The sequence below is a fragment of the Austrofundulus limnaeus genome, unplaced genomic scaffold, assembly GCF_001266775.1.
Source record: "Austrofundulus limnaeus strain Quisiro unplaced genomic scaffold, Austrofundulus_limnaeus-1.0 Scaffold48, whole genome shotgun sequence".
Classification (NCBI taxonomy): Eukaryota; Metazoa; Chordata; class Actinopteri; order Cyprinodontiformes; family Rivulidae; genus Austrofundulus; species Austrofundulus limnaeus.
The window spans coordinates 230,494-244,463 of NW_013952450.1; the positions used below are offsets into that span (position 1 = coordinate 230,494).

The 13,970-nt window shown below is 39.3% G+C and overlaps 1 protein-coding gene across 2 annotated transcripts in view; it reads right to left on the reverse strand.

Annotated features, from left to right (window-relative positions):
* mpp2b (MAGUK p55 scaffold protein 2b) overlaps positions 1-13,970 on the reverse strand; it is a 51,181-nt gene that overhangs the window by 33,445 nt on the left and 3,766 nt on the right. Inside the window, exons 1-2 of one of the 2 annotated variants that reach the window (XM_014008110.1) lie at positions 2,624-2,719; positions 2,453-2,532 (exon numbers count right to left, since the gene is read on the reverse strand). In XM_014008110.1, coding sequence (XP_013863564.1) covers positions 2,453-2,483 — 31 coding nt within the window. In that variant the 5' untranslated portion in view covers positions 2,484-2,532; positions 2,624-2,719. Of the gene's footprint in view, positions 1-2,452; positions 2,533-2,623; positions 2,720-13,970 lie in introns of those variants that run through there. The other variant, XM_014008109.1, reaches the window with a different exon arrangement.

Consider the following 13,970-nt stretch of genomic DNA (forward strand, 5'->3'; position numbering starts at 1 on the left):
GGTCCGCAATTAGCAGATTTGCTCTTTAGCGGACTGGTGCCCACCACTGCTATTTACACATTGAGAAGTTTATTGTTTTTAATTCCACTCAATATTTTTGTGTAGGTTTTAAATAATTATGAAATGTTTTCTTTTCAAATCTATTTATATTAAATTAATAACTATTAAGAGTTGCATTTAATTAATATTTACTCAATTCCAAACATTGTAAAATTTAAGTACTAATATTGCTTGTAATCTGTTGCTTCATTTTTATTGAGTAGATATAGTGTATTTTTTCTTACAGTATACTCAAAGGCAGTCAGTACATGTAACGTTAGCCAAAATATACCTCTTGTACATCTGTAACATAACAGATTATCACAGATTTAGGTAAATGTATTTTGCCAAAGAAACATAAAGGATACCTGTTGTTAACTATGGAGGCGTTCAGTGCGCAGCGGCGGTTTTGTGTTCCGGTGCTGCTACATGTAAGACGTGCTGCACATTCACTGCACTGTGTTGTCTTTTCAGTTTAGTTTAAAATATTCCCACACTTTTGACAACTTCTGCCATTTTCTAGACTCTTCGTCTCCCTCCAAAGATAATAGCACTTAGCATACACGCATTAACAGTGTAGCTGTTAGCGGGAATGCTAGCGTTGTGCAACACAAATAACATTCCAACTGGACAAAAGTGCACTGAGTAGTGTAACAGTTTCTATTTTTAATGAAGCTTTAAGGCAGATAATTTTCCTCAAGGATTTTTACTAATTGATTTACTCAAATTATTCGAAGAATCGTTTCAGTCTGTATTTGGTCCAGACATAATTACTCTGGAAATAAATGTTCAAGTCTAAAATCTGAATTTGTCTCCTGTGTGCGCTTTGGCTGCAAAGTAACAACGTTTTCTTACAACTTCATTAGACAAATTGAATTTTTTAGCCATAAAGCAGCATGCCAGCCATACTTGACTCAAACTAAACACATTATATCACAAATAAAACACTTTTACTAACAGTGAAGCACGGTGGTGGAGAGCTAATGATTTGGGATTTTTTTTTTTTTTGCTTTGTTTTTTGTTTTTTGTTTTGGTTGTTGTTCTTTGGGTTTGTTTAGGTTGTTGTAAACTCAGTTTGGTTTCTTTTATGTGTTTTCTCGCCTGATCCTCTAACAAATCAGATCAGCTGCTTCTACTTGTTCCTCATCTTCCTCAGCACTTATTCAATCTTCAGTCCTACTGTTTGCTGAACCACTTTTTCCCCTGTACTCTTTGTGATTTAGTCCACTTGCTTGTTGTATTTGCTGCCCCATCACCTTTCATTTTTCCTAAACAAATTGCATCTAGTCCTCATGCTAGTCTGCATCTTTGGGTCCTTACTCACATATTTCTGACACCCTAACAAGAATGTGTTCAACTGATCCAAAGTCCAGACCTCAACCTGATTAAAATTCCATGGTGCAGACTTAAGAGAGATTACATGAACAAATACTTCACAAACTTCCAAACTGAAACCACATCTTACAAATGAGTTGGCCAAAGGTTCTTCACAACAGTCTGAGGGACTAATAGTGTCATACAGAAAATGACTGATCCAACTTATTGCTACCAAAATAGTTTTTTAGAAAATCATAGGATATAATTACTTTGCGACACCATCAGTAATTATGTAAACATGGTGTAATGTATCATGCACTGCTGTTCATCTGAGTTTGTGTGATTCAGAACATAGTCAGAGCAGTTATTTCTCATGTTCCAAAACAACCAAAACTAAAATGATTTAGAGATTTAATCCCTTTTTGACTCTAATATTAAAAAATCTCCTTGTAGAACAAAAAACTGTTTTTTAAGTCTAAAAAAGAAATGATTTGATGTGGAGATGTCTCACTGAGTTGGTAAAAATTCCAGTAATCCACTCTCAGCTCTCCTCTTTTTGCACAAATCAAGACTGACTGACAGCTCACTCCGAACAGTTTGACTCTCAGCAGAGTTCGTTCTCTCTCTTCAGCAGCCAACTGCTGGAGTTCATTATGCTACAGCAAAAAAAAAGAAGAAGAAAAAAAAAAAGAAAAAAAAAACTCAAGAAGCAATAGGTTTTGTAAAAATACTCCAAGACTGTTGTAAAATTTCATCCGCTCACAGGAATGGTTGATTTGATTGGTTAAAAAGACTTATTTCTAAAATGAAGCAAAGCTTGTGACATATTGGTGCAAAAGTTTGGACCTGGAAAAACCTGGAAACTATACAGAAATTAATCCTAGAAGGCATGACTGATCTAAGCTGGAGTTTTGGCTCTCCATTAGCCAGCTCATTAAGTCAAATGAGAAGTCAGCAGATGAGATAAATGTCTCGAGTCCAGGGATAACCACAAACCCTTCAGTATCTCTTACTACTTTTCCCTCTCTCTCTCTCTCTCTCTCTCTCTCTCACTCACAGAGAGCTGCTCCTATAGTAAGAAGATTGAGAAGCTTACCAGAGTCGGAACTGGATGTTGCCACAGGCATTGTAAAGGTCGACTCCTCCCAGTAGTCTCCACAAATCTTGGTAGGTAAACTGTAATGAAAAGGAAAATTATTCACTGTGAGAAGAAATGCGCTAATTTTCAGAAAATAAACTATTTAAAAAGAATTAAAGCCAAACCTACAGTGTCTTAATTTAAGCTTTGCTGGGTTCCGACAATAAACTGGCCAGCACAGAGCATTCACATTCCATCTAAAGATAGCTCCACACATGACAACTAAATTTATTAATGTCTAATAATAGAGCAGACTCTGTTCTGCTTTGTTAACATCCAGTTTTAGCCTTCATATCCGTTGGGAATACAATTAACATCAGTTAGAAAGGCAGAGCGAGCAGCTGGATGAGTGGGCAGGCCAGCTAACATTAGCTTAGTGAGGATCTCTGTTATCCCTAATTGATCCACTTAACATTGGACAGAAAAAAAAGAAAAAAAGCAACAATAAGCTTTATAGACACAAGGCTGAGAGATTTAGTGTTTTCCAGCAGCAGCTACATGAAGGAAGGAACGAATGCAATGCTTTCTCTAAAACTTCATAGGAGTAATGGAATAACACACGTTGTTCAGACACTGGATTGGATTCAACTTCAAGCCTGATAAGATGCCACAGACATAGCTCTGTTCCATCAGAATCCCCCAAATCACTGCTTCGTTTTGGTACACACACACACACACACACACACACACACACACACACACACACACACACACACACACGATGGTCATCCAACATAACGCAGAGGAGATTCATCACTGAATGTGGAATGGCACCACTCAACATTTGTCCATGCCTCCCAGTTATGACACCACTCCAAAGTCAGCCATCTCTAATCTAGTGTTGATGATCCTCCTATAGTGTGGTCTGTGTTGGGGAACCAGAATCTTCACAATGTTTCTGGTAGTCCTCGTGGACTCATTAGTTTAACATCAAATCACTGTGACATCTGTAAGTCCCACATGTTGGGCAATTAAACATTTTCATGTGCTAGTGATTAGGGTTGGGAAAATAGTATTGTGTTCAATAAATCATCAGTAAAACTGTCAACAATTAATATTTGCCACTTTGCAATTACAGCAATTAGTGCCATGTGATGACAATGGTGGAAGGCAGCATGGAGCAGCTAACCCTAACTCTACAAATTTGTTTAATCACCTGAAACACTGACATAAACCGGAGTACAAGGAAAGCCAGAAAATGTGGACCAATGCCTCAACGTTGGCTACATACAGTGGGGAAAATAAGTATTTAGTCAGTCACCAATTGTGCAAGTTCTCCCACTTAAAATGATGAGAGAGGCCTGTAATTGACGTCATAGGTAGACCTCAACCATGAGAGACAAAATGTGAAATAAAAAATTTGAGAAATTCATTTTGTCTGACTTTTAAAGAATTTTTTTGCAAATAATGGTGGAAAATAAGTATTTGGTCACCTACAAACAAGCAAGATTTCTGGCTGTCACAGACCTGTAACTTCTTTTTTAAGAGGCTCCTCTTTCCCCCACTCATTACCTGTATTAATGGCACCAGTTTGAAGTCGTTAACAGTATAAAAGACACCTGCCCACAACCTCAAACAGTCACACTCCAAACTCCACTATGGTGAAGACGAAAGAGCTGTCGGAGGACACCAGAAACCGAATTGTAGACCTGCACCAGGCTGGGAAGACTGAATCTGCAATAGGCAAGCAGCTTGGTGTGAAGAAATCTACTGTGGGAGCGATAATCAGAAAATGGAAGACATACAAGACCACTACTAATCTCCCTCGATCTGGGGCTCCACGCAAGATCTCAGCCCGTGGGGTCAAAATGATCACAAGAAAGGTGAGGAAAAATCCCAGAACCACAAGGGGGATCTAGTGAATGACCTGCAGAAAGCTGGGACCAATGTTACAAAGGCTACCATCAGCAACACACTACGACGCCAGGGACTCAGATCTTGCAGTGCCAGACGTGTCCCCCTGCTTAAGCCAGTCCATATCCAGGCACGTCTGAAGTTTGCTAGAGAGCATTTGGATGTTCCAGAAGAGTATTGGGAGAATGTCATATGGTCAGATGAAACCAAAGTAGAACTATTTGGTAAAAACACAACTCGTCGTGTTTGGAGGAAAGTGAATGCGGAGTTGCATCCAAAGAACACCATACCAACTGTGAAGCATGGGGGTGGCAACATCATGTTTTGGGGCTGTTTCTCTGCAAAGGGACCAGGATGACTGGTCCGTGTACATGAAAGAATGAATGGGGCCATGTATTGTGAGATTTTGGGTGCAAACCTCCTTCCATCAGCAAGGGCAATGAAGATGAAACGTGGCTGGGTCTTTCAGCATGACAATGATCCCAAGCACACTGCCAGGGCAACAAAGGAGTGGCTTCGTAAGAAACATTTCAAAGTCCTGGAGTGGCCTAGCCAGTCTCCCGATCTCAACCCCATCGAAAACCTTTGGAGGGAGTTGAAAGTCCGTGTTGCCCGCCGACAGCCCCAAACCATCACTGCTCTAGAGGAGATCTGCATGGAGGAATGGGCCAACATACCAGCAACAGTGTGTGCCAACCTTGTGAAGACTTACAGAAAACATTTGACCTCTGTCATTGCCAACAAAGGATATACAACAAAGTATTGAGATGAACTTTTGTTATTGACCAAATACTTATTTTCCACCATTATTTGCAAAAAAATTCTTTAAAAGTCAGACAAAATGATTTTCTCAATATTTTTTTTCACATTTTGTCTCTCATAGTTGAGGTCTACCTATGATGTCAATTACAGGCCTCTCTCATCTTTTTAAGTGGGAGAACTTGCACAATTGGTGACTGACTAAATACTTATTTTCCCCACTGTACAAGTGAAATTGTCATCTATTAATCGTCATATTGTTATTGACCAAAAGCTACAATGAATTGTGACAAATTTTATGACAGTACTAGTTATTCTGTCTAATGAGTTGAATGACTGACGGATGCTAAAACAACTTTCTGATAACACCACAGGATCACTTGTCTTACTATCATAGCCCTTTGCATCAGCCATCAATGGTATGAAAGCTCCAGGACCAAGGACAACTATAAAACTGACCATACAAAAATTTTGAACTTATTGTTGACAACAATTGAGCAAAATTGTACGTGAATGTTTGTGCATTTCCACTGAGTTAAATCATCTACAAAAGTTAAAGTAATTGCTACTGTTATTTGCTGTCCTGGGAGAGCTGAATCTAGCTACACAAATTCAAAAGCAAGGAATCTATAGAGTGCTGTGTTCACAAACAGACCAAGAACAACCAAAGGACATTGGGTTTATGGAGAAAACAACCAGGAACCTCATACAAATACTTGCTAGGGGTGTAAATCACCAGCTTTATCGTGATACGATGTTACATCGATATGTTTGGATGACGATTTGATATTTCTCATTATCACAAAGTCTGTCACGATACGATTTATATTCAATTTACATGTCTGCAATCGACATAATGCGACATCATCTGCCCATCTAACACGACTGTGTTAGATGGGCAGATGATATCGATTCACATCGAACATATGATGATGATATAGATCAATATTTTCATTTTGCCTTGACATAATTGAATCATGAACCATTCAAATCTATATGTCGATTTAGATTGATGTATCGTTACACCCCTAATACTTGCTTTAATTTCTTACTGAGATGTGGCGAAAAGTCAAATCAAGAAAACAGTGTACACACAAGTAAATCCAGATGTGTCAAACCATGCGTATGCCTGAATCAAGCACACTTCTTTTGTACATCACAATCAATGTGGAACTGAGTGCATGTCAGACACCTCTTCTGACACACCTCCATTTATATGTTAAATAGATGCAAATTATTTCCAGTGTGTGATGGACATATTTGTGCGATCAGAAATGATTTCTACATGCAGGAAAACAATGAATTAAATGTAATGTGTGCGAGAAACAATTTCCTAAAAAAGTAGTGTAGTAAAAATGTGTTTGTCACACACAGAAGACGTGCGATTGTGTCTCTCTGTGAGTGCGGGCAGGTATTCCCTACTATGTGACGACCATTTTTGTCCCCATAAAGATAACTGTACTAGACCGTGCGTGTGTGCTTGTATGTGTGTTGGGGGGGGGGTCATTTTTGGAAAGTGAGGTCATTTTTGGAAAGTTTTTGCCGCTGTATTGTGGATTTATGTTTTGGAATCATACAGATTAAGCCATCTCATCAGCTGGCATGGCTCAGCTCAGCTCAGGGTGGACTGGCACAGTCCAAATTGGTCTGCCAGTTCCCTCTAGAATACCTCTGTGGGACCCCAATGTCAGCAGCTCACGGCTGCTCACTGTGTCGCATTCACAGACTGGCCATGTCCTAAAAGGATAATTCTTGGAAGGTGACAACAGCTGATGAGCCAGTCTTCATCATGGATCAGAAAARCACTAAAAACACTGTGTATTGCACAATTTGTTATACATATCGTCCAATAAGGCTTCTTGTTGAAGGTATTTTTGGCATCATGCTTTCACATCCACTCATCTAACTGCGTACATGTGGATGTAATAATTGTTAATCATGTGTGTCTGGCATGATCAAAAATAGTTTTCATTTCAGTAACAGTTTCTCAGAATCATCTCTAAGTGTCGCCAATGGAACCAGAACCACAGAAACGTGCGCACACCAGCCCTGAAGTTTGCGTTACGTACATTACGCATGCTCATTTCATTCTTGATACRGCTGAAGTTTTACCTGAAAATTGGCATACGCAACCATTTTGTGCATACAAACCTTTGATAAATGAAGCCCCAGGTGGGATGAGAAACAAAAAGGATGAAAAGAAAACAGCTGATAGTAAAGAGACAACTGTGGCCAAGGATGTCAGTTCCCAGTTGCCATGACAATAGTTGTCCTGAAACCAGTGCTGTGGTGGTTAAAGAGGAGCAAAAGTCACCACGGGGTCAATGCTTTTAAATCTGTGTGAGAACAGAAAAAATCTTCAGCTTCATCATTTTTGCTTCAGGATACTGTATGAGGAATTAAATAGAAACAAGCAAAGCATAATAACAAAGGGTGAAAAATGACTGAATTATATTTTACCCCCTGACTTCTATGGTTATTTATTWAAAAAAATACAGAGTATGACTTTTTTCAGAGCAGACCCTCAAATTATTGGTTCTAAGGCATTAACAGAAAAAACACAAATAAAAAGTTTGGCTGACCATGTCAGGTTCAATGCATTTTATTGAGCTTTTGAGACTTTGGCTCTCCTACTATTTGAAGCAAATGATCCATCTTAACTGGCTTCTAGATGACATTTTTCATTAAAAAAATATTTATCCTTTTGTTTTCCGTTATTTTCTTTGGAAATTAATTTTACTGATTTGATTTGTACTGAGAGAAAAATCGGTGTAGTCTAGACTTGGATGTCTAAAATTTTATGCTTGAGCATTTTATCAAAATATTAAGTCAACTTTGGCAATAAATAAATAAATAATAATTTCCTGTTTTGTGTACCAAATGTTGCTTTTTAGGTTGATGTATTTTCAAAAATCGTTTTTTATTTTTGATCAGATTTAAGTTCTTTTTGGACTCCAGCTTATGGTATCATGATGATCCACATCTGTACTTGGCTAAAAACTGTTTATATAACTTCAACCAACTTCTATACAAAGCTGTTAAATAATTCATTTTGGACTAAATGTTACCAGGTACTAGGGTTGGGCATAATCGTATCGTGTGCAATTAATCGTCAGAGAAACATTAATCGATTATTTTCTGGCACTTGACAATTAATATAATTAATGCCACAAGGAAGAGTCCGCTCAGTGCTCCTCTCCGCTTCAAATATGACTAACATTTTAAAAGGCGTTCTTTAATTTCTTTATCTATCAACASAATTTAATATTAGATGTGTTGCCTGAAGTCTGTAATTTTGACACAATTTGGAACAGATTTTTACAAAGAGCAAATCTTTCCCGCTAAATTGGTCATGTGACCAGGACATAATTGTGTCCGGGGAGTYCAGGTGATTAATCGTCAAATTAATCACTATCGGCTAAATACCACTATTAATCATGATTAATTTTTTTGCCAATATTGCCCAACCCTACCAGGTACCAATAATTTTCCTTTTTGTAGATAGATTTCTGCATATTAGTTGAGAGTTTAGTAACATTTTGAAACAAAGATATCTTTCTTTTTTCATTTCTACGCTGATAATGTCACATGTATTTAGCTTGACCTTTATGCAATCTACTTTAGCCTCAAACAGTTGCAGTTTGGCTGTAGTGGCTTGTATTTTCTTCCCTGCGGTAAGATGTTCCTAACTCTGAAATTGAATTGTTTGACTTTTGTAAATCTACAATTATTGTGGGTTGAGTTCTTAATAATCCAGTCCCCCGGGCTTATGCGGGGCGTCCTGTGTTCTCGCTGTGAAAAGACAGAGCTCGTTAAAAATAATCAGAGGCCACGAGGCAGCTCAAGAAGTCAAAGCCGATTGCAGTGGCAGAGCTTGGCCGCTCAATGAGAGCTGGACTGACAAACTGCGGGGTTGGGATAAATTAGTGGTGGGGAGGTGGGCGGGCTCACCGTCAGCTTTCACATTCCACAGCTCTTCCTTTATGTCACTGACGGTGCACAATTGTCCGAGCTCTAACGATGGCGCAGTCATAACCGCTGGTGGCATTTGTTGGTAATTGGTGCCATTTTGTTGAAGGAAAGCCTTTAAGGTGTAAGCATAAACAAGCTGTGCAATCGATGAGCGACTAGATTTTCTACCAAATAAGATACCTTAAGGCCAACAATCAGGTTTAACAATGACAAGAGRCTTTCATTGGAAGAAAAATACCTGACCAGACGACTTTGCAGGTGAGTCGGTACAATTATACTTTATCACATGTATCTAAATTGCCTCTATTCTCCGAGCTATTTCCCCTGTCTCTATTCGTCACCAAACACACACACATTCATGCAAACCTCAGTCCTCCTCACTGTATAGTAGAAGAGAGCAGCTCAATAACACATTTGCAGACCTGCTATCATCTCGGAGTAGTCTATCAAAACAACAGGCTTGTTTTGTATGTCGCGTCTGTGCTCACAGATGTATAAATATTTTTAAGACACCTTGTCATTTTTTTTTCCTGGGTGACACGCTGTTGTTTCCATTCCCACATCACCAAAATCTCATGGAACTATAATAGGCCTTGAAAAATCAAAGGTTAAAGCTTTGAAGCCTTAAGAACAATGTGAACCGGGTATGCTCAGGTGTTGGTACGTCAAGTGGAACACGCCYCGATGTCTTCTGACAATGAGGCCGAATTAAAGCCTGTAAACAAGCTCACGCATACTTCTAAACGCACGTGCACCAGCAACCAAACGAGCTTTAATCCACACATGCATGCTGTGGCGTCAGGTCTAAAAATAACCCTGTGCTCCCACAGGTTCATCKCGTCTCATTGCTTTACATGGGAAAACTGGCGTATCCAAGACAACCACGAGGAGCTCGCTGCCTTTTTTTTTTTTCTCTTTTCGTTCCCGGCTCTTTGCCATGGCAACAAGGGAAAATGCGTAAAATAATAATAAGCTGGAGCTTAAACTGGGTCTAGTGAAAGGCCTAAAATCCAATTTATTACTGAGCTAGATCTGAGAAAATGCTTTCAATCAGAACCATTTTTTTAAATTATGTTGGTAAAATAAATGTTTATTTTCCCTGATACTTATAATAACAGCATAATTACAACGATACGTTTACAGAAAACTGTCTATGATTAATACTGTAAAGACGTCACATCATACAGAGAAGGTCTATGTGTCCCTTCTTCTCAGCTTTCAAATTAGTTTCTACATTGAACTCTGTTTTGGGAGTCCTCCCGCCCAGAACCTGACTGTGACCCTGAACAGGAAAAAACTGCTTCAGGAAATGAATATCAAATATTTGAAAAATTCACAGTTGAATGATTTTTAAGCATGTTCCAGGCATGCAAATCAGCACTGTCTGGTAGCAGGATGTAACAAAGTTGAAATAAGGATTTTATTCTGGGTTTAAAACAGCATAAAGTCACAATTAAACGTATTTTCATTCAACTTGGAAATCCAGCAGTAAACGTCAAAACAGCTAATAGTTTTTCTGTTTTTCTACAGAGCAAAAAACATAAATCTAATTTCCTATCATCACTAAAAGTCAGTTAAAAGGAAAATGAATTTGCATATATTAATTAGTGTCATGCGTAGACTCTTTTCAGAGGCTATAAAAAAAGGCCTAAAATTCCTTGAAGGAATGCAAATCTCCTGCCACCTTTCATGTCAAAATTAACTAATTTAGCCGTGGTGGATAATTTTCTGTAAGCTGTATTCAAATCTGGCAGATGGTTTATTAAATATTTTGCTAACAGACAAAAAGTGTCAACTCTGTGTAACCCTTACCCCTAATTTACACTAGATGTGGTTCTGCTCCACTCCACTGAGGTCCGACCTCTTCAAAATACGTAACCATTATAAACAATGGGAGTATTTCAACTGGCTCCGCACGGCGGCGCAGGGCAACGGCGAGCGGAGTCAATCTACAGAGATCACATCGCACCAACAGGAAAAGAAAAGAGCACAAACATCCATGCTTTCAAAATACCTCACCAAAGGCAGACTAATTTTGTCAAAATCCTAACTATATTAATAATGCTGTCAAAATGTATCGTTCTGTTTGGGAAGCAGATTGCAACATGTTGCGTGCAGAATATGCAGACTCATAATAGCCTACGCATGGATTTTTTAAAAATCAGAACTTTCAAAGAGACGACAGTGATGCAGTTTCAACTGTGTTTGGAGTACGTCTTCCACAGAATTAATTATTTTTGCTCTGACTTCCACATTTATCACTGGATTTATTAGGGGTGTCCCAATCCGATATTGATATCGGATATCGGTCCGATATCAGCCAAAAAATGGGTAACGGATTTTATCGGCCTGCATAAAAAATGTCCGATATMAGCGCTCCGATATTAGCAGTACGTTCCAGCAGTTCACTGACTCCGCTCCAGTGTTTCTATCCAGCAGCGCTTGGATCCAGCATGTAGCACTCACGGGATCACAACAACATGCTGCGCTAACAAGTTAGCAAGAATGTCAGCAGAACTTTCAATTTTCATCAGAAACAGAGTTTCTAAGTGCAAAGTTGTCATGCACAAGTTTTCCGAGGGGAAACACAGAACCGTGTATGTTTTAAACCGGAGCTACAACTACTCTCCACCCTGGCAGCAGCTTTGCGGTTCGACTCGGTTCGTTCAGCCTCGGTCCAGTGACCGCACACAGCCGCGCTGTTTCAGAACCTCCTCTCTGGTCCGGTCGATGGTTCTAAGCTGGCAGAAGCGAGGACAGCACGCTTGTTTTGACATCCGTGGATTAGCTCTGGGTCGATGGACAGAAGAAAGGAGAGCGCAGCTTTTGTTTTGGAATATGAGCGCGACATGACGAGAGCAGAGATAAAAACTGCTCCCTGCAGGAGAGAGAGGCTAATCTCCACATGATGCTCAGAAAATGCAGCAGTAAGAAAGGTAGCTATCAATTTAAATAACTGACTAATTCTTACTATTTATTTTTTGCTCTTGTTATTAGAGTGATGTTTGATCTGTTTACACACTTGTTTGAGTGAAGATTAAGTGCAATGATCACGTTGTTTTAGTTACAGTCAGTAAAATTGGAGCTGTGGACTCTTAACTTTGAACAGACAATAATGTGGGGTTTTGTTTTGTCCCCACCTTCAGAGGCTGACAGGTAGTAAAACAATGACCCAAGTGATTTTGAATTGTTATTTTATACTTTAAAAGCACATTTTGTTTTTATTATATTTTATTTTTCAGGGTATTATAATTTGTTTTATTAAATTGTAGAATGTTCTTCAGTTTAAAATGTATGTGATCCATTGGTTAAAAATAAATGGGTCAGTTTTTTTCATACTTACTCTTTTTCACTGTTTGACTTGATCAAGACTTTTCTAAGATTTTACACTACAAAATAGGTAAAAGTGTGTGACTTGTACTGTTATGGTAATGGGTCAATATCGGTATTGGTCAATATCGGTATCGGACAATTCTCAAAGTTGTAATATCGGTATCGTATCGGAAGTGAAAAAGTGGTATCGGGACATCCCTAGGATTTATGGAGCGATCTCGCATTTCCTGCACACGCTTCTCGGACCTCCTCTGTGCTTTGAACCAGAGCGGACCTGAGCGGAGCGGACGCTGTATAAATTGGGGTGAAAACAAACGGCTGCGAACAGCGGAGCGTACCGCATCTAGTGTAAATAAGGGTTAGAACACGTGCTGAGAACAACTCCCATAAACTTCAATGATTGCTCGACTCCAATACTTTATGGCAAAGTTTAAACACAGTTGCTGCATGATCTGTTAGTGCTAAGAGTTTGTGTTGAGGGTCAGTCTCAGCAACTACTAAACCAAATTTTTAAACAATCTCTATAAGACTGAAGAAGTTAGAACCTTTTTCATTTTTGCTAAATTCCATTAGCTGTGTCTTAAATTGGGTTGACTCCAAAAGTTATTCCTCCTGATCGGGAAGCGGGTCTTTTTATTTTTCAATGACACCACAGATCCTGCGGAGGGAAAGCTGCTGAGACTTCAGCAGATAATTCTGTCAGTGAAATTGAATCCAGGTGAATCCTTTTACTGAAACCTCCGTCTCAGTCAGCTACAGCAGGCCAGAATTCCTGCTGAACGCAGTAATTAATCACGCAGCACCTGAAAGCAGTTCCACTGAGTGCCGTCATGGTCAGGAACCAAGGGAGTGTTTTTATTAAGAGTACTCTGAGCGTTGCATTCAATAACTTCTCGACTGTAATAAAATCATCTTGGTATACACACACACACACACACACACACACACACACACACACACACACACACACACACACACACACACACACACACACACTATAATGTCCACAGCATTACATGAATATGTAATGAAGTCCACGTTGAAATTAAGAAGATGGAGTTTTATACCATTCTACTCACTTCTTCATCACTTTCCTCCCTCTTCTCTACTGAAGCGCCTAAATATTTAACGTTTCCCAAAAAAATAAATTGAATTAAGAGAAATAAATCATCCCTACAGGTTGAGTCTGGAAGAGTCAGAGGCACAGGTCTCTGAGGATGTGGTGGGTGGGGGATCACAGAGGACCACATGTGTACGGTAAACGTAGAGTAAAGCGCTCTGCCTGCCTGCACTGTCGACAGTCAGATTGGGTCTGTGTGGGATGAAGAAGTACTGGAGTGTTTCTGGCAGCCAGTGGGGGTGGAGGATGTGAGGGGGTGCAATGATTGCAAGAGAACACAGGAAATGTCATCCCAGGCATTCGACAATTCCTGTGGGACAGAAGTCAACTGTCTGCAATCTGATACACGGATGTTGGTTAAGGAAAAATAATAAAATAAAACACGCGCGCACGCACACACACACACACACACACACACACACACACACACACACACAC